Source organism: Dermacentor albipictus, unplaced genomic scaffold, assembly GCF_038994185.2.
Source record: "Dermacentor albipictus isolate Rhodes 1998 colony unplaced genomic scaffold, USDA_Dalb.pri_finalv2 scaffold_11, whole genome shotgun sequence".
Lineage (NCBI taxonomy): Eukaryota > Metazoa > Arthropoda > Arachnida > Ixodida > Ixodidae > Dermacentor > Dermacentor albipictus.
In genome coordinates, this window is record NW_027225565.1 from 14,651,987 (window position 1) to 14,678,039 (window position 26,053).

Consider the following 26,053-nt stretch of genomic DNA (forward strand, 5'->3'; position numbering starts at 1 on the left):
TGATGTCGCGTCGTTGACCAAGAAGTATCAGACATGGAAAGAAATCGCAAAACATTATAATGCCAACCACGGGATTACGCGGCGCGATCACCTGCAACTGAAAAAATGCTGGACGAACCTGAAGCAAAAACGGAAAGAGGAAGCTGCGAAAGAAAAGGGAAAGCGCCACAAAACTGGTAAGCCCACATGTTCTGCATGACTGACTTATTTGGGCTACTTTTTATTATGTTAATGCGCATGTTTCGTATTCGGTGGATGAGTGCGTGACAGTTCGGAATGCTGAGCGTAAATATGGTCGTGAGTGCTAATAACTGGTGATGGCATGTGTAGTCACAGGAGATGAGAAAATGCGCTTGCAATCAATCTTTCCGCGACTGCGGGAAGCGCACCAGCATCGGGCGCGGGTGCTTCGCGATGAGCAGAGTCACCTTTCCAACTGCGCGGCACACTGTTGACTGAGGAATGCGGACCGGACCTCCGGTGACTGTTTGAAACGTGCCAGCACCGTAAAACATCACAGCCATCAGCAACTGCAGCATGGGAGGCACCCAGGCGGTCCTCTGTTGTACCCGCTTACCCGGATAGGCTACATAGTGAGAAGTGGCACGGTGTTCTTCGTGAATCTGTAGCGACCGAGAAATTGTTCGTCGTCGTACAGCTCCATCGGATTCCCTCAGTCACGTAGGGTGGGTCGCGGAATTTTCGGCAAGGGCTGCGCCTCTGAAAATGCTGTATCCATGGCGTGGCCAGAAAACTCAAAAGCAGCTAACCTACGCGCGACATCCGTTCGGGAGGCTGCCATGTTGGAATAACACACGAAGTCAGTTTCAAGCTAGCCCGGGAGCAGACTTGAAACTTGAGCGGACTTAGATGCAGACAAGTCGTTCGCAAGTCATCCGCAAGATCAAGAACGATTTACGACGCGCGGCGAAGCTGTCTTGAGACTGCCAGAAGTCAAGTTCGAGCCAAGTTAGATCTCTGCATTCGGGGGTTAGTCTGCGCAGAGGGAAATGTGACGCTCTTGCGTGCGTAGTGGGTTTACACCTCAACAAACAGTATGGGGGGGGCACCGAAGAGAGGTGAATGAGGAAGACGACGTGCGGCTGGCTAGCTGAATCTCGACAGGCACTCAGTTGATCAAGGCCATCGCGTCTAACTCTACCCGGCTTGAAAATTAATGCCTTTTGTGGGCGTAACAATATATAAAAATATATATATAGGGTTTGGAAAGCTGCATGCGTGAACTGCGTGAACTTTGTGTATCTGCAGATACTGCTGTGCCTGCATCCACCTCTGTGTGCGAGCCGGTTGTATGTCGCGGTGAAGTTCCAGACAGTTTCGATGTCTCCGTAGAGCCAATGCATCTAAATTGTGTGAAGAAGAACGTTTTTGTCCCTCATTGTGTGGTATACGCCGGCAACGGGCGTGCTGGCTTGTGGACGGCCAACTGCTCGGCAGAACTCGTCCTGCTTCCAGACGGCTTGAAACTCGCCTACTTTACAGAATACACGTCTTCGTCCGTAGCCTTACTAGCTGACCCGCCGTGTGAACCTGCTGACCTTCGCCCCGTCTCAGACAAAAAGCTTCTGTCTATGATAAATCTCTCAGCACAAGGGAGCGCCATACCTTGGTGGATACGCTTTTTAAGCATCTGTCAGTGTTTGACTTTGCGCAACCGGACAAAGCATTCACGATTCCCGAGTCACGAACATGCCAGACTATCGATACGGGACCTGCGCGCCCGATCAGGCAGAAGCCTTATCGCGTGTCGCCTAACGAGCGCAAGATAATCGGGGAACAAGCGAGTGACATGATGAAAAATCAGATTCAAGTGCAACAAGCAGCTACTGTGTGCGTGATGGGCTCCTGTACAAAAGGAACTACTCAAGCACGGGTGCACGCTTCCTTCTAGTGGTGCCGGAGCGTCTTCGGCCAGCAATCCTTCAGGCTATGCACGATGACTTACCTCCAGTCACTTAGGCACTGTGCACACCCTTTATCACATTCACGAACGCTTTTACTGGCCCCGGATGCGACATTCGGTTGAGTTGTATGTCACCAGCTGCATACAGTGCCAGCGTCGGAAACGCCCAACCACTGCCCCATCTGGTCTCCTTCAACCTGTGCCACCTCCCAGCTCACCCTTTCGGCAAGTTGGAATTAATCTGTTAGGCCCTTTTCCAAAACCATCTAAGGGGAACCGCTGGATAATTGTCTGCGCCAACTATTTCACATGCTATTGCGAGACGGCGGCTGTACCATCAGCCACTGCCACCGAAGTGTCGCTCTTCTTACTTCACGCTATTGTTCTGCGACATGGACCGCTTGGTGTTATTATAAGTGACTGGGGACGTCAATTCATGGCGGATATCGTGGAAGAGCTTGTGTGTTTATGTAACCCGCACCTCAGGCCCTCGACGCCGTATCATCCGCAAATGAACGGCCTCACTGAGCGCACTAATCGAACAATCACCAGTATGCTTTCCATGTATGTTGCGTCCGATGACAAAAATTGGGATGAAGTTCTACCGTTTATTACTTATGTCTACAACACCGCCAAGCACGAGACAACCGGCTACAGCCCCTTCTTCCTTCTATACGCTCGGTCGCCCCGGTATACGCTCGACACTGTCCTCCCTTTTTACCACCACGACAATCCCACGGTCGCTGATACACTATGCCTCGCTGAAGAGGCTCGGAGACTTGCACGTCTGCGGACTTTGGCATCGCAACAAAACTCCAAAGCCCGCTACAACGCACGACATCAGCCTGTTACATATCACCCTGGTGATCTCGTTTGGCTTTGGACTCCACAAGGAAGCGCGGTTTGTGCCAAAAGCTGCTGGCAAGCTACGATGGACCGTATATTGTCATCGACAAAGTCAGCGAAGTGAACTATACTCTAGCGCACCTCACGAACACTGGTAGACGTTCTGCTAGGACACAAGTCGCGGATGTCACATGGTTGAAATCATGCACGCCATGACAAGCTAGTTGACTCGCCCAGTGGGCTTTGTCTGCGAGGAGAGGTATGTTACGTCCAAGCGCGTAGAAGGGACGCGGGGATCAAGAAGAGAAGGGAAGAGGAGAACGAAGACTCTGCAGCTGCCACTGCTGTTGTTCGTAGCCTGCCGTTCCTGCTCTCGCACACCTAAATAAACCCCTTTTCCCCATGCTTGTAACAATATATATATACTTCCTGTACTCTGACAAAGACAGGTCCACCAGCCAAAAACGTTAAGTAAACATGTCTTACTTCCAAAAAGTTTGTCGTTTCTTTCCTGCAAATGTTATGTTGGGTCCTGCGTGCTGAACTTTGAAGAAACCACCCTATATATATATCCACATAAATGTGCCGAATACACTTAAAAATAAGCATCCTCGAAAACAAAAAATATTTTGTGGAAACTTTCTCAGCAATAGGGGGGTAACACCAGGCAGGATGTATATACAAGTGGCTTCATCCCACTTCTAGTTTCGTCATTTGGAACTTGCACAGAGTCAAGTGTACATTGCATTTGCATTACATTGCATGAGTGATATCACTACAGCCGGAGATCTTGCATTGGTCTGTCTCCTCTTAATGTGCTTTCAAAAGAGAGTGAGTCGCATGACAAACTTCGTTTCCTTGTCCTGTGTTCCTGCTCTAAACCAACAAATGATACTTGCTGCCTGCTATTCAGCGTTGGCCTAAGACATTTAGCCTGAAACATTGCATTCAATAGTGACACTAAGCAAGAAATGTTTTTCTGATCGTGTCATTTATACATGAATGGAACGCTCCCTATACAAGCCATTCGAATCCTGGGTCGCTCACTAGAAAGGACCCACGGTATCGTCTGGTGCCCCGGGCACGAAGGCCTGCGGGGAAACAAAGAGGCGGACTGCGCAGCTCGAGGTCTCACTAGCCGAGCAGCAGACCACACCATTCTTCAGCCCCCGACAGACCGACAAGCGACCGACGAGTTATTAACGACAGGTCAACAAATACTACAGGACCAACGTCTCGGAAGAACGCAATACGCTCCCCCACACAAAGCTCTCAATAAACTCCAGGCAAGGGACTGGCGCCACCTGCAAACTAACACATACTCACACTTGTCTCGTCTACACGCAATCTCCCCAGACAGTTATACGTCCCGCACATGTCCCTGGTGTAGCATGCACACAGCAACACTCGCGCCCATAACACACGAATGTACCAACCGTCCGGGCGACGCAATTTCGCCATGAGTCACAACACACACACTCACTACATGGTCTTGGGAGGCGAGACTCTCCGAACTGGACCTGGGAAGCCAACTGGCGACCCTCGACCAGGCCCGGCGAGCCGCGATCGCCAGTGGAGCCCTGTCAGAGGGAACCACCCAGGAATAAACCGCGCAACAGTTTCTGCAATAATAAAGTTCCTCCTCCTCCTCCTCCTCCTTGCAGGCAACACTTGTTCACAAAAGGCTTAATGACTCGTAGGCTGGAGCTGTTCACAGAGGTGCCAGCTATCTCTCCACTTCCCGAGTTCTAAGAATATTTAGATCAGAGCCCCGGATCACAGAGTGGTGCACTATTGGTCTATACAATACAGTCTACAATATACAACCAAAATTGAAATTATATTTGATGTCCCTTCAAGTAAAATTCTCTTGAGCAATGGTTTCAAACACTGCTCAACATAGCACAAGAAAAGCAGTGGACTATGTGCTATTTAAACAAATGCCAAAATTTGGCACACTTTGTTGGCACACTTTGTACATCCAATATGCTGTCACTTCAGAAATTATGCATAATTTTTGCGTCTATTTTAAATTCCACTTGCCTTAGAAGCCAGACGAACACCTTCAATCTCCTCTTCATTCAAGACCTTAATGGATGATGAATGCTTAGCAGCTTGTTCACTCAGTGGGATGCCTAAGAAGATAAAAAGGGAAGACAAAAAATTAATTCTGGGGTCTTACGTGCCAAAATCACAATATGATTATGAGGCAAGCCATAGTGGGGGACTACTGATTAATTCTGAACACCTGATGTTTTTTAATGTGCACCCATGCACGGTACAAAGGCATTTTTGCATTTCACCCCCACAAAGGTAAAGACACAACCAAGCTGCTTATATTTCTACCAGTTTAGCGGTTTGCTCTATGTGCAAGTTTCAGGCTCCTTTTGAATAAATTGGTGTCTGTATGAGATAATGCTGTTTTTTCTTCCTTAATCATGGTCACACACACACACTATTAAAAATTGCGGTGAGAAGTGGAAAATGTACTATCTACAAGCAAATCACAAACACGTTTGTTGTAACATCTGAATACTTTCCTCAAAAGCTTGTGCATGCTGGGTCGACACCTAAAACAGCATACTATAAGTTCCTGGGCATAGGTTTATCTAAAAGCATGCAATTCTACGAGCAGCTACTGCTGCTTTTACCTTCCAGCCTTCACTGAAATTTGCAAATGTAAAACAAACTTTATGAAATTAAATTAAGGGGTTTACCCTCCCAAAACAACACAGGCTACGAGTGTAGCCGTAGCGGAAGGTTCTGGATTAATTTTGGTCACTTGGCACTCTTTCACATACACTTAAATCTAAGTACGTGAGTGTTCTTGCATTTCGCCCCCATCAAAATGTGGCAGTCACAGCCAGAAATTGAACCCGCAACCTCTTGCTCAGTCACACAACACAGCCACAGAGCCACAACTTAGCAGAAATTAGCATTTGAAGACATCTAAACTTAATCAATCATGTCTGGCTAGAATAAATGGGTAGCTTTGATGTTGCATTTCCCTACAATGACCAACAGAGAAAGTACAAGGTGAAGCTTTCTGTTAAGCATGCAAATACAGGACTGACCATCTGGATGATCTGCATAGTCAGGGCGCATGATGTGCTCAGGAACCTCGCGCTTTGGGGACTGCACAGAAGATAATTTCAGATAGTGTATTAAGTTTGCTGTGCAGCATTCACACTTTAATAGCGATAAACCCATGCACACAAATGGCCAGTGGCGGTGACAAGCAACAACCTGTGGCGTGGTGAACACTGGCCAGTTATTATCATTCGCCACGTCGATCGGTTCTGGCTGGCCAAAAATGTTCACTTACTGCCCAGAAGTCCTTACAGCAACAGAGAATGCAAGCCTTCAGTTTGCATCACTGCTGGTTCGAACATGATGTTCGATGGGTTTTAATGACACAAGGGCGTTTTTGGCCAAAGAGCGTCATATAGTCAATGATTTATAGCATAAATACAAGAATCAGACCAGAATGGTAAGCATGTTGAAGTGTGCTATATAAAGGGGTAAATATTTCCTAGTTACAAAGATATAAAAGGCTTAGCTAAGCAATGCTGTTAATGTTATATCAGATATTTCAGCTGAGCGTGGGTTAGAGATTTCGGTGACTATGAGTGACCACTTGTTATATGTTATATGCTATGTATGTGTTATACAGATTATTCGTAGTGTTCAGTAATTATAAGCAATAAATTTTGCCTCGAAGCCGTCAGCAAAGTACTTTTACCTTGCGAAAAGGTGCAAGACCTCGAGGCATTGAACTCCTCAGGCTCCTCACATTTGTGATGGAGCATGGTGGTTTGGGTTATAGTACACATCGTTTAAAAAATTGACATTGGCAAGGTATTTAAAAACTCTGCTGACACTGAACATAGGGTCATGGGATAAAAATAATGCAAGGTGTGATGGTATATTATGCGTGTAAATTTCTTGAAAGTGCTGTACTCTTGCATGGTGAAGACTTGGACATCCAATTAATATGTGCTGGACTGTTAGTTGTTCTCCCCATTTTGCGCATATAAGTGGTTGTGTGCCTGTTAATAGGTAAATGTGTGTTACATACGTGTGTAGCCTGCACAGTGTAGTTTCTGTCAGTCTTGTTACTTTCTGCTGAAAAAATTTCCCTAGTTGGGGTTTTATTGCAGGTAATTGGTTGTCAGTTTCTTTATCTCACTGATGCTGCCAGTGCTGGTGCAGCCGGTTACGGACGGAAGGTTTAATATCTCGACTAGGGACCTTAGTAACTTCAATGTCACCATGTAGACCAGCTTCTCTAGCATTCTGATCTGCCACCTCGTTTCCTGTTCTGTCGCAATGCCCCAGTACCTAGCATAAAGTTCTTCATTGTAAGCATGATGAATGGATTTCAGCAGCTGATTAAAAACAGGGTTATCCCCCAGCTTTCCCCCGGCTAATGCAGTTATGACACTTGGAGCATCTGTGCAGATAATAGCTTTTTGTATGCTATGTTGTCGTACATGATCCACAGCCATATACCATATGCTTTGGCAGTGGTATGTCATCATATGTCATCACTGGGAGGGTGTGATCGTGCTTCAGTCGTGCAACGCGCACGATATCACTGGACTGGGAAGCAGATGGGGCGTCAGGGGCGATCTCGTAGGTGACAGGAGTCATGGCACGAAGCACTCGGTATGGGCCTGTGTAACGAGGCAGCAGTTTTTCTGACAGACCGACCTGACGCGACGGAGACCATAGAAGCACCAAAGAACCAGGCAGGAAGTGCACGTCTCGGTTTCGCCGGTCCTACAAACGCCTTTGACTCTCTTGGGATTTCAGAAGGCGGTCACGGGCAATTTCCCTTGCATGGGCACAGCACGCGATGGCGTCAAGTGCATATTCACTGGTCAGTGCTGCGTGAACAGGGAGGGTTGTGTCGAGGGGCAGTGCTGGTTCTCGGCCGAACAGAAGAAAAATGGGGAATAACCGGCTGTGTCGTGGCGCGAGGAATTATACGCAAATGTGACAAACGGTAGAGCGAGGTCCCAGTCAATGTGGTCTGAAGAGACATATTTCGCGAGCATGTCCGTGAGAGTGCGATTGAGCATTCCGTGAGGCCATTTGTTTGAGGATGGTTGACATGGATAGCTTGTGCCTCGTGGCACACGACTGCAGGATGACCACGATGACATTTGATAGGAATGTCCGGCCACGGTCTGTGAGAAGTTGTCGCGGAGCTCCACGTAATAAAAATCATGACGCGTAGAAGAAAATCAGCAATGTCTGTGGCGCAGCTTGTAGGAAGCGCTCGGGTGATGCAGTAGCGCGTGGCGTAATCCGTGGCCACAGCGATCCACCTGTTCCCAGAGGTAGAAAGAGGAAAAGGACCAAGTAAGTCCAAACCAACCCGAAAAAATGGTTCCACGGGAATGTAGAGTGGTTGAAGATACCCAGCAGGGAGCGTCGACGGCGTCTTGTGTCGCTGGCATTTCTCACACGCAGCTACGTATCTTCGAACGGAGCGAGCAAGGCCTGGCCAAAAGAAGCGTCGGCGGATCCGGTCGTAGGTACGTGACACACCCAGGTGACCGGCAGTGGGGAGGTCACCTGGGTGACCTCCCCACTGCCCACTGACCTCCCTGGGTGAAGGTGTTTAGGGATCAAAAGGAGTAATGCAGGGCCATCGGGGTGAATGTTGTGGCGGTAGAGTACGCCATCTTGACGTGTGAATAAGCAAAGGAAACTGTTGGCAAGTGACGATTCCAGGCAGTCAATGATGATACGCAAGGACAGGTCACGGCGCTGCTCGACGGTGACATGAAAGCAGTGGATAAACAAAAAGAACACAGGCGTCGGTGTCAGTATCAGACGTAGAGGTCGCGTCTTTGACTGGGTAGTGAGAGAGGCAATCTGCGTCCTGGTGTTGGCGTCCCAACTTGTAAGTCACTGTGTAGGCGTATTCTTGTAGTCGGAGGGCCAAACGACCGAGCCGGCCAGCAGGATCTTCGAGCGATGAAAGCCAACAGAGCGCATGATGGTCTGTGATTACTGAGAAGGGCATGCCATATAAATATGGGCAGAACTTTGAAACAGCCCAGACGAGAGCAAGACATTCGTGCTCCATAATCGAATAGTTGCGCTCTGCAGTTGTCAGGAGCCGGCTAGCGTAGGCTATAACGTGGTCGTGTCCGTGTTGGCATTGCGATAAGACGACGCCGATTCCATAACCACTGGCATCGGTTCGGACCTCTGTAGGTGCGGACAAGTCAAAGTGGGCCAAGACCAGTGGAGTGGTGAGAATCGTGATAAGGCGTGAAAATGAGGCAGTCTGAGGGGAACCCCACATAAAAGGCACGTCTTTCTTCAGAAGTTCAGTGAGTGGTCGAGGGAGTGCTGTGAAATCTTTCACTAACCATCGGAAATAAGAACACAGCCCCACAAAACTATGGACGTCTTTGACAGGCTGAGTACAGGAAAAGCCATTACTGCTCGAACCTTCTCTGGGTTGGGTTGTACTCTGGAAGCTTCGACGAGATGGCCTAGCACTGTAATCTGTCGGCGCCCAAAATGGCACTTCGATAAACTTAATTGGAGCCCAGCCTTGCAGAAGACGTCAAGGATAGCTGCGATGCGCTCAAGGTGCATCTCAAATGTAGGAGAAAACCCGAGGACGTCGTCAAAGTAACAAAGGCAAGTTGACCATTTGAAACCTTGAAGCAGAGTCATCATCCGTTCGAACGTGGCGGGGGCATTGCATAAACCGAATGGAATAACCTTGAATTGGTAGAGGCCATCCGCAGTGCCGAAAGCGGTCTTTTCGTGGTCTTGCTCATTGACAGAAATCTGCCAATAACCAAATCAAAGGTCGATTGCCAAAAAGTATTTGGCACCGTGAAGACAATCAAGAGCGTCGTTGATTCGTGGTAAAGGGTAAACGTCCTTTTTAGTAATTCGGTTTAGGTAGTGGTAATGTACTCAGGTGGTGGTGGTCATGTACTCATCGACTTTCCGTAAAGCGCGAGCAATTCCTGTATGTAGGAGACATACGATTCGGTTGACTGGACACGGGTGGCAAGCTCTTTTCGCGCAGCCTGTTGGCGACCTGACGGGTTGCCAAATAGGTCGCGAAGTCGCTCTTTGAAGACGTCCCAGCTGGAGAGCTCAATCTCATGGGTGCGAAACCAGACATGCGGTGTCCCGTCCTGATAAAAGATCGCATTGGCAAGCAGGATGGTAGGGTCCCAGTGGTGGCTTTGGCTAACACGCTCATATATGCTGAGCCAGTCGTCAACGTGAACATCATTTTGGGGTGAGAATGTCCCAGGATCACGGAGACTAGGAATTGTAACGTACATTGTGGTTGGCGCCGCAGGTGTAGGTGGCAACGAGGTGGTTCCATCGGAAGCCATGGCTAAAAAGAGGTCGGTGTGGCCGCTTCGGAGCTTTGTGGCGAGGACAGGGAACGTTCCACCCAGTCTTCTTTTTTACAGCAATAGCTGCTATGGGCTAACTCTCCTGATTGTTCTGATGTCTACTGCTGGTGTATCCGGAATTCCCACATTTCTCGCCAGAATATTGTTATGCGAAGGACGAGTCAGTAAGACGAGCAACTATTTACAGGTTATATTTACAACAGCAGTTGCAGAGCTGACTGGTTAGATTCACAGCACGAGCCCAGTTCATTCTTTCTCCTATTTTCTCAAGTGATGGCACCCACGCACCTCGTTCAAACAATCAAATACCACACGCATGTAGCAATATGCTGCAGGTTCTATTGAGAGCTTTTGTAATATTATAGCAGTGACTATGCGCAGCGCATGAGACTGCCTTAGCAGTCTTTGAGGTGTCCATTGAAAAGTATGTTGTGTTGTACTTGTATTCAGTGTTGCATAATAGCCTTGCGTGGCAAGTTTTTCTTGTCAAGCGCTTTAAAAGACCTATCGCACAGAACTGGGCGGAGGCACCAAGGAGCAATGAGATCACTAGGTCCAGTTTCATAGAGATCTTAGAAACTAAGCCCCAATTTTTCGGCAACAGTTGGGACAACCAAAGGAAACAGCCGAGCTAGTGATGGCCCATTCGTGTACAGCTGTTCAGATGTTCGATCATCCTTTAATGTTCTGCACGGGTGTTCCCTCTGAGCTATTACGTTGGGGGGGGGCATATGTGATTCCCAAGTAGTTCTCTGATATTCCAAGGGCAATTGATTGGACTCTGCATAGAGACTTTGAACAGGGCTGGTCTGAAAAGCACCAGTGGTTAGCTGAATGCCTATATGGTACATGGGGTCAAGCATCTTTAACATTGTTTTAGATGCTGACTGAAAGACTATGCTGCCATAGTCCATTTGGGACCTCACAAGGCTATTGAAGAGTGATAGCAGACATTGCGTGTCAGTTCCCCAGGAATAATGAGCAAGGAACTTTATGACGTTTATCGATTTGAGGAATTTTAGTTTTAAATTCTTGATGTGTGGAATAAATGTAAGTTTGATATCGAAAATGATGCCAAGAAATTTATGTTTGCTTTTGACCGTCACTTTCTGTCCATTTAGTTCAATGGATGTATCAGGGTGCAGGCCTTTTTTTTCTTGTATATAGTACACATGTTGTTTTCTCTGTATTAAAATAGAAACTATTCTCATTTGCGTATCTTGATAGTCTATTTACACAAAGCTGACCCTGACGGTCACATATGGATAAATTGCAAGATTTAAAGCTCATTTGCAGAACGTCTACGTAGACCGAGTAGGCGATTGTTGGCGGTACGAAAGTTCGAAGTGAATTCATCGTTACAATGAACAGCGTACGACTAAGTACACCTCCCTGGGGAACAGCATTTTCCTGCACAGAGGTTTGAGATAGTCTGTTACCTATGCTCACACGAAACTTTTGATCTGAGATTTAACTCTGTATGACTTGGAGCATGTTTCCGTTTATACCATATACGGTCAAGTCTTGCACTAGGCCATACCGCCATGCTGTGTCATATGCCTTTTCGAGATCAAAAAATGCAGAAAGAGAGTACCGAGTACTGATTATGGACAAAGGCATCTCGTATGTACGATTCAAGGAGGACCATGTTGTCAATTGTTGATCTACCTGCACGAAACTAGCTTGTACCGGATCTAGTATACCATTGTATTCCAAAAAATGTATAATGCGGCGATTCATGATTTTTTCAGACTTTGCATACACAACTAGTTAACGTTATCGGCCGATAATTTGCAACCATAGAGATATCTTTGCCTTGTTTGAGAATCGGTATAACGATTGCCTCTTTCCAGCTATCGGACAAACAGCCAGCATAACAAATATTACTAAAGAGGCCCAGCAAGCATTAAAGCGTCTGCTGCGACAGTTTCTTTAGCATGTCGTAACTGACCTGGACCTCACCCGGAGCTGAATTTCGGCAGCTGTTTAGAGCGATGTTTAGTTCACGTATTGTTATAGTGCTGTTGTAGCCCTCTCGACTTCGTTTATGGGAAAGAAGTGGTCTGCGTTCAGCCTGTTTTTGTGCGCTAAAAACTCTTTTTTATAGTAAAGTGAACCAGAAATGTTTTCAAAATGCTCACCTAGTGTGTCAGCTTGTTCCAGTGAGTTAACTAGATTATTTACCAGTGGGAGTGGGCTAGGAGCTTGGCTCTTGAGCTTTCGCACCCTCGCATAGACCTTTTTATCTTCATACAAGGTTATGTGTGAAAGATAGGTAGCTTCTCCAGCTTTCTCTCTTGGCCTCATGCTGGATGTGCCTTCCACTAGCCTTTGCTCGCTTGAAAGCTATTAGATTTTCTGTACTAGGGTAACATGAACGCTTACCCCCACGCCTTATTCTGCCTCTTTTTAGCTAATTCACATTCGCAGTTCCACCACAGCTTGGTATTAACTCGAGTGCACCCTGTTTGCGGGATACACTCTAAGGCTGCATTTAGTATATGTTCCGTGAGAAATGCATTCGTCTCCTCAATTGCTAGGTGTCTGATTGAGTCGTATGAAAGAGGGGAGAGTTCTCTAAATTTCTCCCAATTATCTGTATTAAATTTCCATTTCATTGGGCAGGCCAGGAGATCAAGCGTATCTGCAGTGGCCAGAAACAGCACAATATGGTCACTTCTGTAAGAATTTTTTATGACATTGCATTCTAGATATGGCAGCAGTGATGAGAAACCTACGGCAAGATCAACTGAAGAAAATGTATGGTGTGCTGAGCTATAAAATGTAGGTTCTTTTTTGTTAAAAAGACATGCCCCAGTTGAAATGACCAAATTTTCTGAGACGTCCTCTCGAGTCATAGCATGGATCGCCCCAAAGCAGATTGTGGACGTTCAGGTCTCCAAGTGTTATGTGCGGTTCGTTAAGCTGGTCTATCAAGTTCTCAAACTCAACCAGGGTTAGATCATGATTAGGAGGGTTGTACAAAGAGCAAACTATTACCAACTTGTTAAACAGTATGGCACAGATTTCTACGGCTTCAAGAGATGTCTGAATATTTAGATGTTGACAAGCAACTGATTTGTCTGTAAATATAGCCACTCCACCTGAGGCGGCAAGTCAGTTATCACGGTCTTCTTGAAATACTACGAACTGTTTTAGAAAACTTGTGTGGCAAGGTCGTAAGTGTGTTTCTTGAACACAGAACACTTTTGGTTTAAATTCATATAAGAGTTCTTTTACATAATCTAGATTATGAATAAGTCCTCTGACATTCCATTGTAACATTTGTACAGCCATTGTAGCTGGAACAAGTGGTTCTGTGTTCAAGATTGCATAGCTATGTTACTTGGCCTTTCACAAGCACAGTAACTCTAGTGAGTTTTCCTGTCTTGGCACGCTCTAATGAGGCACACTGATCCTTTGGCGCTGTTGACGCTGAAGGGCCTGGGGTTACCTCCATTGCCTCCTGTGAGGCGCTGGATGGCCCGCACCGGCGACAGTGTGCCACATGCCACGGGCCTCGACTCTCGCGGGGTTTTGGGAGTCACTGACTCAGGAGTCAGATTCCCTTTTTTGAGGTTAGATGAGGCAGCGCTAGCTGCACTCACCAAGGAGGCAGGTGGCAGAACTGCAAGCTCACAGCTAGTGATAGTAGTAGCCGCCTTTGGCCGTGGTGGTGCCGCTGCCTGACACGCCACATCGGCATACGTTGTGTGCTCAACAAAAGAAAAATGCTTACGCACTTCTTTGAAAGAGATGTTTTGTTTTACCTTAAAGGCTAAAATTTCTTTTTCTTGTTTCCATTTGGGACATGACCGCGAGCATGCGGTGGGCCCTGCATCACAGTTAGCACAGTGAAGTTCATCTTGACAGTCATCTGCAGGGTGGTCATTCGCTCCACATTTAGCACACGTCAGCCGACCACGGCAGCTCAATGAGCCGTGGCCAAACCTTTGGCATTTGAAACATCGGTGGTGATTCGGTACGTACACTTGGCCACAAAATATTGTGGGGTGCGCGAGCGCGTAGCGAAACGACCCTCCTCCCCTGCTAGTGGGGAACCCCTGGTGTCAATACCGATGCCTGCACGCATGCGCATCCCTCCAAGGCTGCAAGCGTGCATGTTTCCGCGCTTCCACCTTGCGCGCTGGCGATATCCGAATGTAGCTGGGAGGTGCCCCTCTTGCGATTAGCCCTGTGGCGGCTTCGACGAGCACAACTATGTGAAGCGTATTTAGAATCACGAGCTTGCACGTGCCACTGTGGCCGCTTTTTGTCGAGCCATGAGCGCTGACACATAGGGCCCGGTGGCAAATGCAACTAGTCATTTTTTTTTTCTGCGCTGCACCTTTTCGTGGCAAATCTTCGTTGTTTCTTTCTTTTTACGAACGGGGCATTCTCCCACAGAAGAGTGTGGCAGAAAAGAAGTCTACAGAAGGAGACAAGCATGACGAAAATGAACTCTTGATTTCCGTTGTATAAACAAAGTTTTGCCTGTCGAAGCTGCCACAGTGCCAAACGCAAGAGGGGCACCTCCCAGCTACATTCAGATATTGCTGGCGCGCAAGGATGAAGCGCGGAAACATGCATGCTTGCAGTCTCAAAGGAACTAGCATGCATGCAGGCGTCGGTCTCGACACGAGTGGTTCCCCGCTAGCAGGGGAGGAAGGTCGTTTTGCCATGCGCTCGCGCACCCCGCGATATTTTGTGGGCGAGTGTACAGTCTCACATAGATCTTAATATAGCCTGTCTCAATGGACTCTGGTCGGTTACTCATGCCAAAGGTCAGAATTAGGTGCTTTGTTGGTATCGCATATCAATTTAATTCTCCATATATTGATTACATCTTGCTCCTTCCATCCTTCAAGCAGTTCTGTTTCAGTTAGGTCCAAAAGGTCTTGTTCAGATATTACCTTACAGACTGTGTTAAGTGAGCAGTGAGGAGAAACGAAGACAGGGTTGTCCCCAATCGCCACGAGGTCGGACTAGCTTGCTGTGCTGTGTTTCACTCAGCTCAAGCAGCAAGTCACCACTAGCCATCTTCGTTGATTCATAACCTAGCCCTTTTGTTTCAGTGAGAGATTTTGACACGAGAAATGGTGACATTGTTCGCATAGTCTTACCTGGATTTTCACAATGCCCAATGTGGAACTTCGGGAATGTCACTTTTGGTTGGGCAAAAAAGTTGAGTGTTGCATCAGTGTGCCCCCTTTTTTGAGCGGGACGATCAGAAAGTGGAGGATAGCTTGATCCCATTGTATGTAGTGTTATGTTCAGCAGTGATGCCTGCCACCCACCACCGAGCCCAACAAGGGGATGTGATGACACAAGTGAAAGTTGTGTGCACATCAGCAGTACATCATTGCCTGTAACCAAATATGCTGTAATCTAGGTTGACTACCCACACAAGGTTAACCCTTGCCACCCAGAAATTCGGAAGTGAGAATAAGTGACTAGAAGACGGGAAAGATGGGAAAGTGAGAGAGAAAGAAAGACATCGTAGAGGGGGGACAGGAAAAGGCGACTGCCGATTTCCTCAAGATGGGTCAGTCTGGAGGCACCATCTATGTGAAGCAGAGGCCAAAGAGATGTGTGGCCTCTGCCGGGGGCCTTAAAGGTCCAAACACCCAGCATCAGCTCAATACCCAGGATCCCCTTTTCCTCAGACACGGCTAAGCCGCGCATGGCTATACGTGGGAGAGTCCAACCCTCATGTGCTTGGGTATGTGGTGTCACTACACATCAAACGCCTGCTGACGCAGACGCCCCTGCGGGGTGGTTTGAACATGGCCCTGTCAACTTCATCACCGGGAAATTGATGCAATCGTCTTGGCCACTTTTCAGGGAGGTGGCCAGGATGGTAGCACTGTCCCTTACTTCCCCAAGATCACAGAAGAATTCACCATCAATGTAAACTTGCAGAACAGGGACTTAAAATTGCATTTAGAGCTTTGGTAATCATATATAAGACAGTAAAAACGGAGCAATATTGCAAAACGTACAACAGTATTTGATGATTGAAAATTATTTATAGCTGCTTAAGGGGAGACGCTCCTCGAAAAAGTTTATTATTTGTACTAGAGGTGCGGAAATCAAGCCAATTATAGAGTTCTTCAAAAAGATTTCAAATATCTCATTAGTTTTTGTCTGGCTGCTATATTTCTCGAGTCATGTTTCACACAACTAAATATAGTGATCTTTGCGGGCACTTTCTTGTGTATTAAATTTTCACAAAAAGCATTGCGTTGTAGCTTATTTAGTTCTTTGTAAACTGCAAAGTGCCGATATCTATCTAAACAGCAGGTACAAGTAGTGGAACAATGAAAAAAAAATTATTACACTTCAACTAACATTTTTTAAATCCCATGAAAATAAACTAGTGCACTTATATTTGCCCTATACTAACAAAATTTGGCATATATATACACTTCAAGGTATGTAAACCACTGATAGCTACTTGAAGTTGTAATATCTATCAGCTGTAGTTAAAAAAGTACAAGGTTATATTTCATGGGATTGCGAAAAAAAATTGCTAAAATGTCTTTTTTTGTTCATAGTTCCAGTAATTGTACATGCTGTTTGGATAGATATTGGCAATTTTTGGTCTACATTGAGCTAAATAAAGTACAGCACGATACTTTTTGTAAAATTTTAATACATAAGAAAGCACCCGCAATGATTACTATATTTTGTCAATGTGTAGGGCATAACTAAAAGATTATAGCAGCTATAGAAAAACTAGATATATTTGAAATCTACATTATTTCAGTATTTTAAACCTCTAGTACAAATAATTAAAAAACAGAAAACTTGTTTCGCGAAGCATCTCCCCTTAATAGGTGGTGTCGAAGCCCATACCCACAGCAACAGCTCTCTCAGGGTAACAAAAAGATCTCAAAGGCTATGCTTTTGCTGGATGCAAAAAGCAATTGCAGGGACCGGAAACACGTCAGACGCCATGTTCAGAACATCACCTACTGCGTGCAAGTAAGAGACAAGGTTCACTGCTTTCTTTTTTCTTTTCCAACGTTGTGTGGATGTGACAGCACCATTGCCACGATATTGCATGTCGCTGATTCTTAACAGTAAAGTGTCAGCGCATTAAGATAGTGGCACAGATATTACAAATTGCTTTTAAGGTGCCCTTATAGGGATTTAAAACAGTACCGCCACAGTGTAAGACTAGCACTGCGAAAAGCAGTGTGTTATTGCAATCGACTCTTTTCTCACCTCCAGCCAAAATGTGAAAGCTGTGAATAGAGCATGATTATGCCATCCATGCCTCATGAAACGTTCCTGTGCATTCTAACATAAACATACTTTTAAAAGAGGTTAATGAAGCACCGAGATTAAGGTAAAACTAATGTCACTGGTTATGTAAGCTGTGTCAGCGCACATTGCTAAGGGACACGATCATGTTTGGCCATGGAACGAACTAGAGAAAGCAGTAATACAAACACTAACAGGCAAAAAAAAAAAAACAGCTGCTTGTTTTTCATTCTCAAGTATCAATTAACGTTCTCCTGTAAAAATACTATTTAAAAGGACATGCATCTCTTGAAGCAAAATTTGCTGTGCTTTTCAGACAAGCTACAGAGGTGCATCTTCAAGCAGACACTTGAATAACATGTCTAGTAAAGAATTTAGTAACAGTGATGCCAAATAATAAACCACGCCGATGCACTTTTATATTCGGAACTTATAAATGATGGGCTCAAAAAGTCGACAAGAAGATTCCACATTGCTTACACGAAGCAAAGGGTTGATCACAGAGACGAAGAATGAGGGGAAGCCGCCAAGCTGTCACTGATCCTTCGTCCATGTTTTAGCGGTGATAACGTTTTCCCATCTATGTAGCCTCACCCCAATGTTTCATAATGGGCCATCAACAGCCGTAACCTTCTGCTCGAACAAAGCTCCACATGACAGTTCACAAGCCCGTGCTTTTTCACCCCAAAATAAAGAAAAAAAGAACGTGTGCTTACAAGAGGGGACGGTCTCAGTTTCCCGGTGAACGAAAAGGAAGGCCACGGATTGTACATGACACTGGCAGCAGCCTTCGCATTCTCTGAAACGGTCAGGGGAAAAAAGAGATCGGTTCCGTCGGGCAGCTCGAAAACCAATGCAACGTTCGATCGCTGCTGTTTGCACATGTTTGACTCACTGACGACTCGATGCACTTGTTTGTGAGAATCCCAGTTTCCTTTGAAGCAGTCCTACGGTAGAAAAAAAGCTTATATAACAAAGCGCGGCTGTAGTACACAGCAAATATATGGGTATCGCGAATAGGTTTAGCGATCATCAGGTCGGTAAACCAACCTGCAATAAAAACATATTTCAGTGAAAGCAATGAAATATTTACCCAAGTTGTTACCAAGGCCCTACTAAATGAATAAAGCGGTAATTTTCCGGGGCTCAAGGGAGTTTTAACACCGAGGTAGACGGAAAAAGCAAGACTACTTCCGTGCCACAGATCCTTAATAAAAAAAGAAAGCCGATCGTACGCGAGAGGAAACCGCGGAGATACATCTCGCATGCACGACAGCTTCTGAATATCAGCAGATCATGTGCAGTCTAAAAACGGCGCGACTGGCCGCAGTCTCCATGAATGGGCAGAAAAGAACGTCGCGCGATGCACATGTGCCGGGAGGCGTTAGTTGTAGTAACACACCAGGAGCGATCTCACCTGTGAGCAGAAATACGAGCCCTTGATTCCCAGTTTTATGCATGTTGGACACTGAAGCTTAGCAGAGCTATTGCACCCTTCTGTACCACAGATATTCCGCAGCACTTCACCTTGCGCACCTTCCATGTCTACAGCCGCCATGACGAGAGCGAGTGGACGAACGGCGCGTATACGCAACTCGCAACAGAGGTGTAGGTAGCGCCGTTTTGGTTTCCTCCGTTTTAGTACAAACGTGGATCAACTTTACTAGGTTTATGTTGCCACACACATAAAATTTGGAATTAAAGAGTGTTGAAAAAAGAAAACTGTACGTTCAGGTTAACTTAAATGAGCGAGATAGAAAAAAAGACGAAAAAGAAACACAGGTGGGAGATTTAACTCCGTGCCAAGATGACGTCTTGCACAAACACGAATTGTTAATGCCAGCATGATTTCACACATCCGTCCGTAGGCAATGAACAAACTGTCGGCGCCCTGTGCACAAACGGACAGCTCTAGCCGGTCAACTAGAGTTAGCTGGCATGCATAAGGAGATCGCTCCTGTCTGCGTGCGGCCGGTTTTCTTTGCTTTTCTTTCTTTAATCGACGTGTTCCCTCGTCCATCTGAAGTTCGCTTTTGGCTGGACGCATCGGGCTAAAGCAAATGTTGATGCAGGCGTACACACACACACACACACACACACACACACACACACACACACACACACACACATACATACATACATACATACATACATACATACATACATACATACATACATACATACATACATACATACATACATACAAAAATATCGTTATCCTCATGAAGGGAACACCTGGGGAACACGCGAGCGGAAGGCAAATAATCTAACATCGTCGGCCGGCCACATCAGTGGCGCAGCTAGGGGGTGCAACACCGGTCACTTGGAGAAAAGCAGTACGTATACTTTCGGTTTAAAGGACGGACGGACGCTGCAAGAAAACTCCGTACATTTGAGCTCTAGTGCACACTGTCTTGATGGAATGGGCCGTAGTTCGAACGCTCGCGACTTGTTTCGCTGGACCCAATCCACGCGCCACGCGCAGACTTCGTGCTGGAGCCGTTAGATTGCGAAGTGTCCAGAGGGAAGCGCGAGAGAGAAGCCCGGCTTCAGTGCACGCCTCATACATGACGCGCTTCGGTGTTGGCAATACGGTGTGTCGCTAGATTGTTTCAATTTGCTTAATCGCATTAACGTCGACAGTCATCCTTAACTGCTTTCTGACGGAAGTTTTTTAACTATACTCCTCCCAACTTTATAACTCCCTTTTCCCCGGGGGCATCCAGTGCAGGGTATCAAACCCAGAACTTGCATCTGGTTAACCTAACTACCTGTCGTGCCTCTCTCTCTCTTGTTGTCTCTGTTCCTGTTATGGTGATTCCACTGATGACTTTTGAGTCTTCCGACTACAGCGAATTACCTAATAAAACACCATGCGTACCCTTTAGTGTACTTAAGCTGAGTAGTATTCTGAGCGCCTTTACGGCTATCCGATTATACGGGGTGTCCCAGCTGACATATGCGCCAAGCGTTTTTAAAAAGGTTAAGTCGGATGTGGATAAAGACTGCATATTTCTGCAGCTACCTAAAGAAGCCTACATCATTTCGTGTTTTTCTGAGGTAATCATTCTGTAGTGAATAATGAATGATTAAAATTATGGCCAATTTAGAAATTTGGAACATTTAGGAATTTAGAAAACATTTAAAAACACCAGGGGCCGAATTCACAAGGCATTTCGTGCTTAAGTGCTGTTTGACATTCGCAAGCCACTTTCGCTAATAAAATGTCCAACACAACATCACAGGTATCTGCTCTTACTAACAGTCTAGCGTAAGAACTTTTTTATGAATGCGGGCTCAGTTTCAGTTGTTTTCGGTTATATTGAATGTATAGTTCTTGATTTCTTGTTAGCTTAGAAAAGAATGGCCGCCATATTTTTAATGAGAAAGTTTTGCGGGCCCAATGGGAATGATGGAATCCATGATAATGTTTCCAGAGAACGCATGCGTATTCGAGATTAGGCTTGACGAAAGTACAATAAGTTAAATGTTTGACCGGAGAGGGAGCTAGTCGAAGATTGCGGCGGAGGTAATGGTTTCGTTTGTTATAATGCCAACATGGGTAGACCAAGACAGACTGAAGCAGAGTCTGATCCCACCATATTTGTAGGTGCTCACGGAGCAGATAACAGCTGCCAGAGATTACATATTCGGGGATGGGATAGGATGGCCCGCGGTGAAAACATAGAAGGGATGACTTCTTCGATTAGGCCCGATATCAGAGCGAAAAGTCAAACGTCGTTATTAACGTTACTTTGGCGATAGAGCACGCAGTCACCAACGAACAACCATATTTATGGAGAAATTTTAATCGGTGAGTCGTTAATATACAGGCTGTCCCAGCGATACCATGCACCAAGCTTTAAGGACGATCGTCATACACGAATAAGACCAAGTGCATGTTGTACAGAGTTCATTTGAGAAATAATCAGTATTTTTTTTATTCCCTGACATCAAATGAGTTCATTAAAATAATTATGTCATTTTTTTACTGTTGTCCTAATCGTCAAAATGAGATGTTTTTCTGAAGGTCCGAATCACCCTTTCTTTCTTCTTGTCTTTTTTTTTTCATGGAGAAGAGAGAAAGCCCGTAAAATATGAAAATATCATGTGACTTTCTCTCTTCGATGGAAAGCTCGGTTTCTATAATGCCGAGATAGGCTTTGAAATTCCATAAATAATATCTCGAATTAGGTGCGACTTTCAAGATTTAAAAAAAAAGGGGTAGGGGGCGCATTAAAATGTGACTGCCTCCACATTGACCATTTAGACAACTGCCCCCAAGGCACTAGTGGAAAAGTTAATGAACCATTTTTTGTGAGTATTCTGAAACTCACGCTACTTAGCGGCAAAGAACATGTCCGCCTCGCCTAGGAACTCCTATAGGTGAGGCGCTCATACCTCTCTCTCTCTGTCTCTCCACATATATATATATATATATATATATATATATATATATATATATATATATATATATATATATATATATATATATATATATAAAATGTGTGTGTGTGTGTGTGTGTGTGTGTGTGTGTGTGTGTGTGTGTGTGTGTGTGCATAAAAGTTTGCATAGTCTACAAAACCCTGTACACTGTATGCTGAAGGTGCCATGCCCTAATTCGACCCGCTTGGCCATGTTGGCCATGAAGATTTCAGGCTACTCTGGGTAGGTTTCCATAGCTATATAAGAAGAACACGGCACATTCCACGCTGACGTTTGTTCTCCGCATTTGCAGACGCAATTTTGGATCGCCAACAAGGATATTTGTGTGCCGTGACAGGTTGAATCACTCGTTGTAGTCTAATAAAGGTTTCATTTAGTGCAGGAGTGTTCACCTCAAAAGTTGAAGAGAGTAAAAAAAAAATTACGAACAATGACGAAGATATTGTTATATTCAAAAATGTCTTAATTTTGGAACACGATAAACAAACCCAAGTGCTCAATATAAACACGGGGTCCTCCACTATAGCGGGCCCTTCAGATCGTATACGTAGCTCCGTTCAACCCCATCTGCTGAAAGTCGCAAACGACCACCATTTATTGTTGCACCCGTGGTTGGGGCACCGACGACACAAGAGAGAGAGGGAGCCGGCGAACGGACGAGGGGCGCCATACTGCACTACGTCCCGGCCGGCGCATCTCCTGATCCGTTCCACAGGTTTTTCGGCGAACCGCCTGCTCAATGTGAGGCGCGGGCGCCCCCGACAAGGACGAAAGCCTGAGTGCGGCCAAAAGAGAACGTGGACTTTCTGTAACTTCTCTCTTTCCATTCTCCTTTCTTCGATCTATCTTTTGTAAATAAACCAGTCTTGAAACGGATTCCAACGAGTGAAGTTCTTTCCTTCGAGGCTCCTGCGTGCACGGCCGACGTCGTCCACCTTCGTTAACGCGCAGCAAAAGTTTTAGCGCAGTCGTCCAAGAGCGACAGTCAGCCCAGCGGCGCGAGCATTCATTTACACCATCAATACAGTTATTTTCGAGCTTAAAAAAATAAATAAGAAATAAGGCAAAGGGGCAGGATTATTTGGTTTCAGGACCGAAGTAGAAGCATAATGTACAAGTGCGGCGATCCTTCTCGGTCACAGCAGAATGTTTTGATTCGGTTATGCGGTAGCATATAGCTTCGTTGCATATACCGACGCAGTAAGTTGTCGATGAAGCCAGCAGCAGCAGCAAAACAAACAAAAAAAAGAATGAAAACAGAAAAAAAATACGAGGAAGGAGAAATGGACAGGAGCGGAAGGCACACCGTGAATGATGGAAGACGAAAATGCAATGGTCGAGCAGTTCCGCGCCGAGAAATTTCGGAACAATTTCATTGCCGACTAAACATGAGAAAGAAATTGAAAATAAACTATTATTATTATTATTATTATTATTATTATTATTATTATTATTATTATTATTATTATTATTATTATTATTATTATTATTACGAATGATGTTTATTTACAGGGTGAAACGGTGAAACGAGGTCCGAGAGGGAAGCTACAGGCCAGGCCCAGCCGGCGCAGAGTACCGCGAGGTCACGCGCCCACACTCTACTTCGTCTTTCTCTGCCTCAGCCGCAGCCGCGCAGTGCTGCGACATTTTTGTACACGTTTCGCCGGGAAAGCGTCTGCTCAGCCTTCTTTTTCTTAGAGATTGGGTCCCCGAAGCACTTGGTGAATTCTTCTACAAAGTTATCCCAACTTGTTAGAACGCTCTCGTGGTTTTCAAACCAGAGGAGCGCGGTTCCAGCAAGAAAAAAAAAACCACGTTATCGAGCTGCTTCGTAGTGTTCCAGTGGTTGTGGCGACTCACTCTGTTGTAGTGTTTAAGCCAGTCGTCGACGTCTTCGTTGGCCTTCCCCGAAAAGGTGGGTGGCTCTCGCAGCGGTGTCCAGTAGCCAGCCTGACCTGCGTGATTGCTGTCTGGTCCGCCGCAGGTGGGGTCGTCATTGCCTCCTCCGGAATCGGCCATGTCCGCTGCTTGTGGTCGTAAACCGGCCAAGCGCCTACTCCGTCGGACAGTTGGTAGAGCTAGGTCGTCCAGGATCGTCCAAGATTTACCCCGCACGTACGATGTTACGAATGATGTTTATTTACAGGGTGAAACGAGGTCCGAGAGGGAAGCTACAGGCCAGGCCCAGCCGGCGCAGAGTACCCCGAGGTCACGCGCGCACACTCTACTTCGTCTTTCTTTGCCTCAGCCGCAGCCGCGCAGTGCTGCGACATTATTATTATTATTATTATTATTATTATTATTATTATTATTAGTAGTAGTAGTAGTAGTAGTAGTAGTAGTAGTAGTAGTAGTAGTACGTAGTAGTAGTAGTAGTAGTATTAGTATTATTATTATTATTATTATTAAAAGCCGTGCCACGCGGCTTGCTGTCTTTTCATTCAGCCAGATCAAGCACTCTGCTGAGCACGATCGTGCATGGCTCAATTTCTCTCTCTCTCTCTCTTTTTCCTTTCTTTTACTTTTTTTTATTATTACTGGTGCGGGATCCGTCAGTAGCTTTTCCAGGGTAATCTGTCCGCCGAACCCACATGCGAGTCCTCGGGGCTTCCCTTGCATGTGATGATTGGCCTCCATGCACGGATGATAATCTACAGGATGAGGGTGTGTTCTTTAGACTTCTCAAAGGCATTTGACCGCGTGTCACATGCTCAGATGATATTAAAGCTGTAATCACTCAGTCTTCCACGTAGAAATTAATTTGTTGGCTTGAACATTTACTTACAGCGGGCGTCCACTTCACCTCTAAAACAACAAAAGTTCTAATCACAGCAGTGTTAACATCTGGATTTATCCATGGTGCTGGCTTATCACCCCTACTATTTTTATTTTACATTAATAATTTGCCCTCGAATATCAAAACTAAACTATCAGATTTTTTTTTTTTTGCCGATGCATGCGTCACCAATAATTCCATCGCTAATCCCGAGGATTGCATCACACTACAAAACGACATCGACACTGTCGCAACATATTGCAGCAAATGGCCCATGCAACTCGACCTCAGCAAAGGCACTTATAGCTCATTTACTCGAAAGCACATCATTATTCGCCGCACATACTATACATAGATTCAACTCAAATAAGCAGAGCTCCCTCTCATAAGTATACCTCGGTTTGCACCTTTGAGCGCCGCGTTCACGGGTCACCCATATCGAAACCATTTGTTCAGAGGCCTCGAGAACATTTGGATATACCTTCAACGCACTCTAAAATCTGTATCATCTGACGTAAAAAAAAAAAAAAAAGCTGACGTATCACACGTATACGTTAAACCAAAACTTGCATCTTCCATTGGCATCCCCCACAAGCATATCTCGCTCACGATATCGAAGTCATCCAAAAATTGGCAGTGGCCTAGCTCGGCTATGCCAGGATATACGTAGCGAAAGCTAGGGCATAGCTTGGTTAGCCTTGGTTTATCTTGATTATAAGTCCAGGTTCTGGCTGTCTAGCTATGTTGCGGCGTATAGCCAGTCGTTCGGCGCGCTGTTAATCAGTTTCCTAGGCGATTCGTTTCCTCTTCATCTCGTTCCGATGTCGATTCCAGGCCTCCTCCTGCTTATCAGAATTGTCGCTGTCCATACTGCCGCCTCAACTGTGGTTGCGGCGCGCGCGAGCTCTCCTTTTCAATCCTCCGACATGTTATCAGGAGGAGGAGGAATGAACGTTTGTTGCAAGAAACAGCGAGAAAGTGTTCTTTCTTCGCCCTAGGTGGGCGGCTCTCTTAGTCCAGAAAGCCGTTGGCTAATGCCGCAGCCCGGGCCCGGTCCACCAGACTTCGCTGATCTTCCAGGCTCTGTGCCGTTAACATTGCCTCCCACGTTTCTTCGATCGCTTGCAGTGGTTCTGAGCAGTGGCGTAGCTAGGTCGTCTGGCACCCGGGGCCCATAGGTCTTCTGTCAACCCCCCCCCCCCCCCCCACCTAATGTAGTCGAGGAAGGCGAGGATATCGACAATTTCCGGGTTTTAGCACCAGTACAGCCGCCTTGGATACCGCGCACGTTCCCCGGGTCCCCCTCTCCTTCGCTTTCTTTCCCAGATATGCAGCAAATATACACGCCGTTTTTCCTGCTCCAAATAACACAGCGTGCTGCA

The 26,053-nt window shown here is 46.0% G+C and overlaps 1 protein-coding gene across 4 annotated transcripts in view; it reads right to left on the reverse strand.

The window, feature by feature from the left end:
- Nucleotides 1–26,053, reverse strand: part of LOC135914958 (methionine aminopeptidase 1) — a 94,016-nt gene that overhangs the window by 61,545 nt on the left and 6,418 nt on the right. Inside the window, exons 1-5 of one of the 4 annotated variants that reach the window (XM_065447891.2) lie at nt 23,756–24,101; nt 18,344–18,395; nt 18,165–18,247; nt 5,845–5,905; nt 4,814–4,905 (exon numbers count right to left, since the gene is read on the reverse strand). In XM_065447891.2, coding sequence (XP_065303963.1) covers nt 4,814–4,905; nt 5,845–5,905; nt 18,165–18,247; nt 18,344–18,395; nt 23,756–23,914 — 447 coding nt within the window. In that variant the 5' untranslated portion in view covers nt 23,915–24,101. Of the gene's footprint in view, nt 1–4,813; nt 4,906–5,844; nt 5,906–18,164; nt 18,248–18,343; nt 18,396–18,865; nt 19,024–23,755; nt 24,102–26,053 lie in introns of those variants that run through there. The other 3 variants (XM_065447892.2, XM_065447893.1, XM_065447894.2) reach the window with 3 other exon arrangements.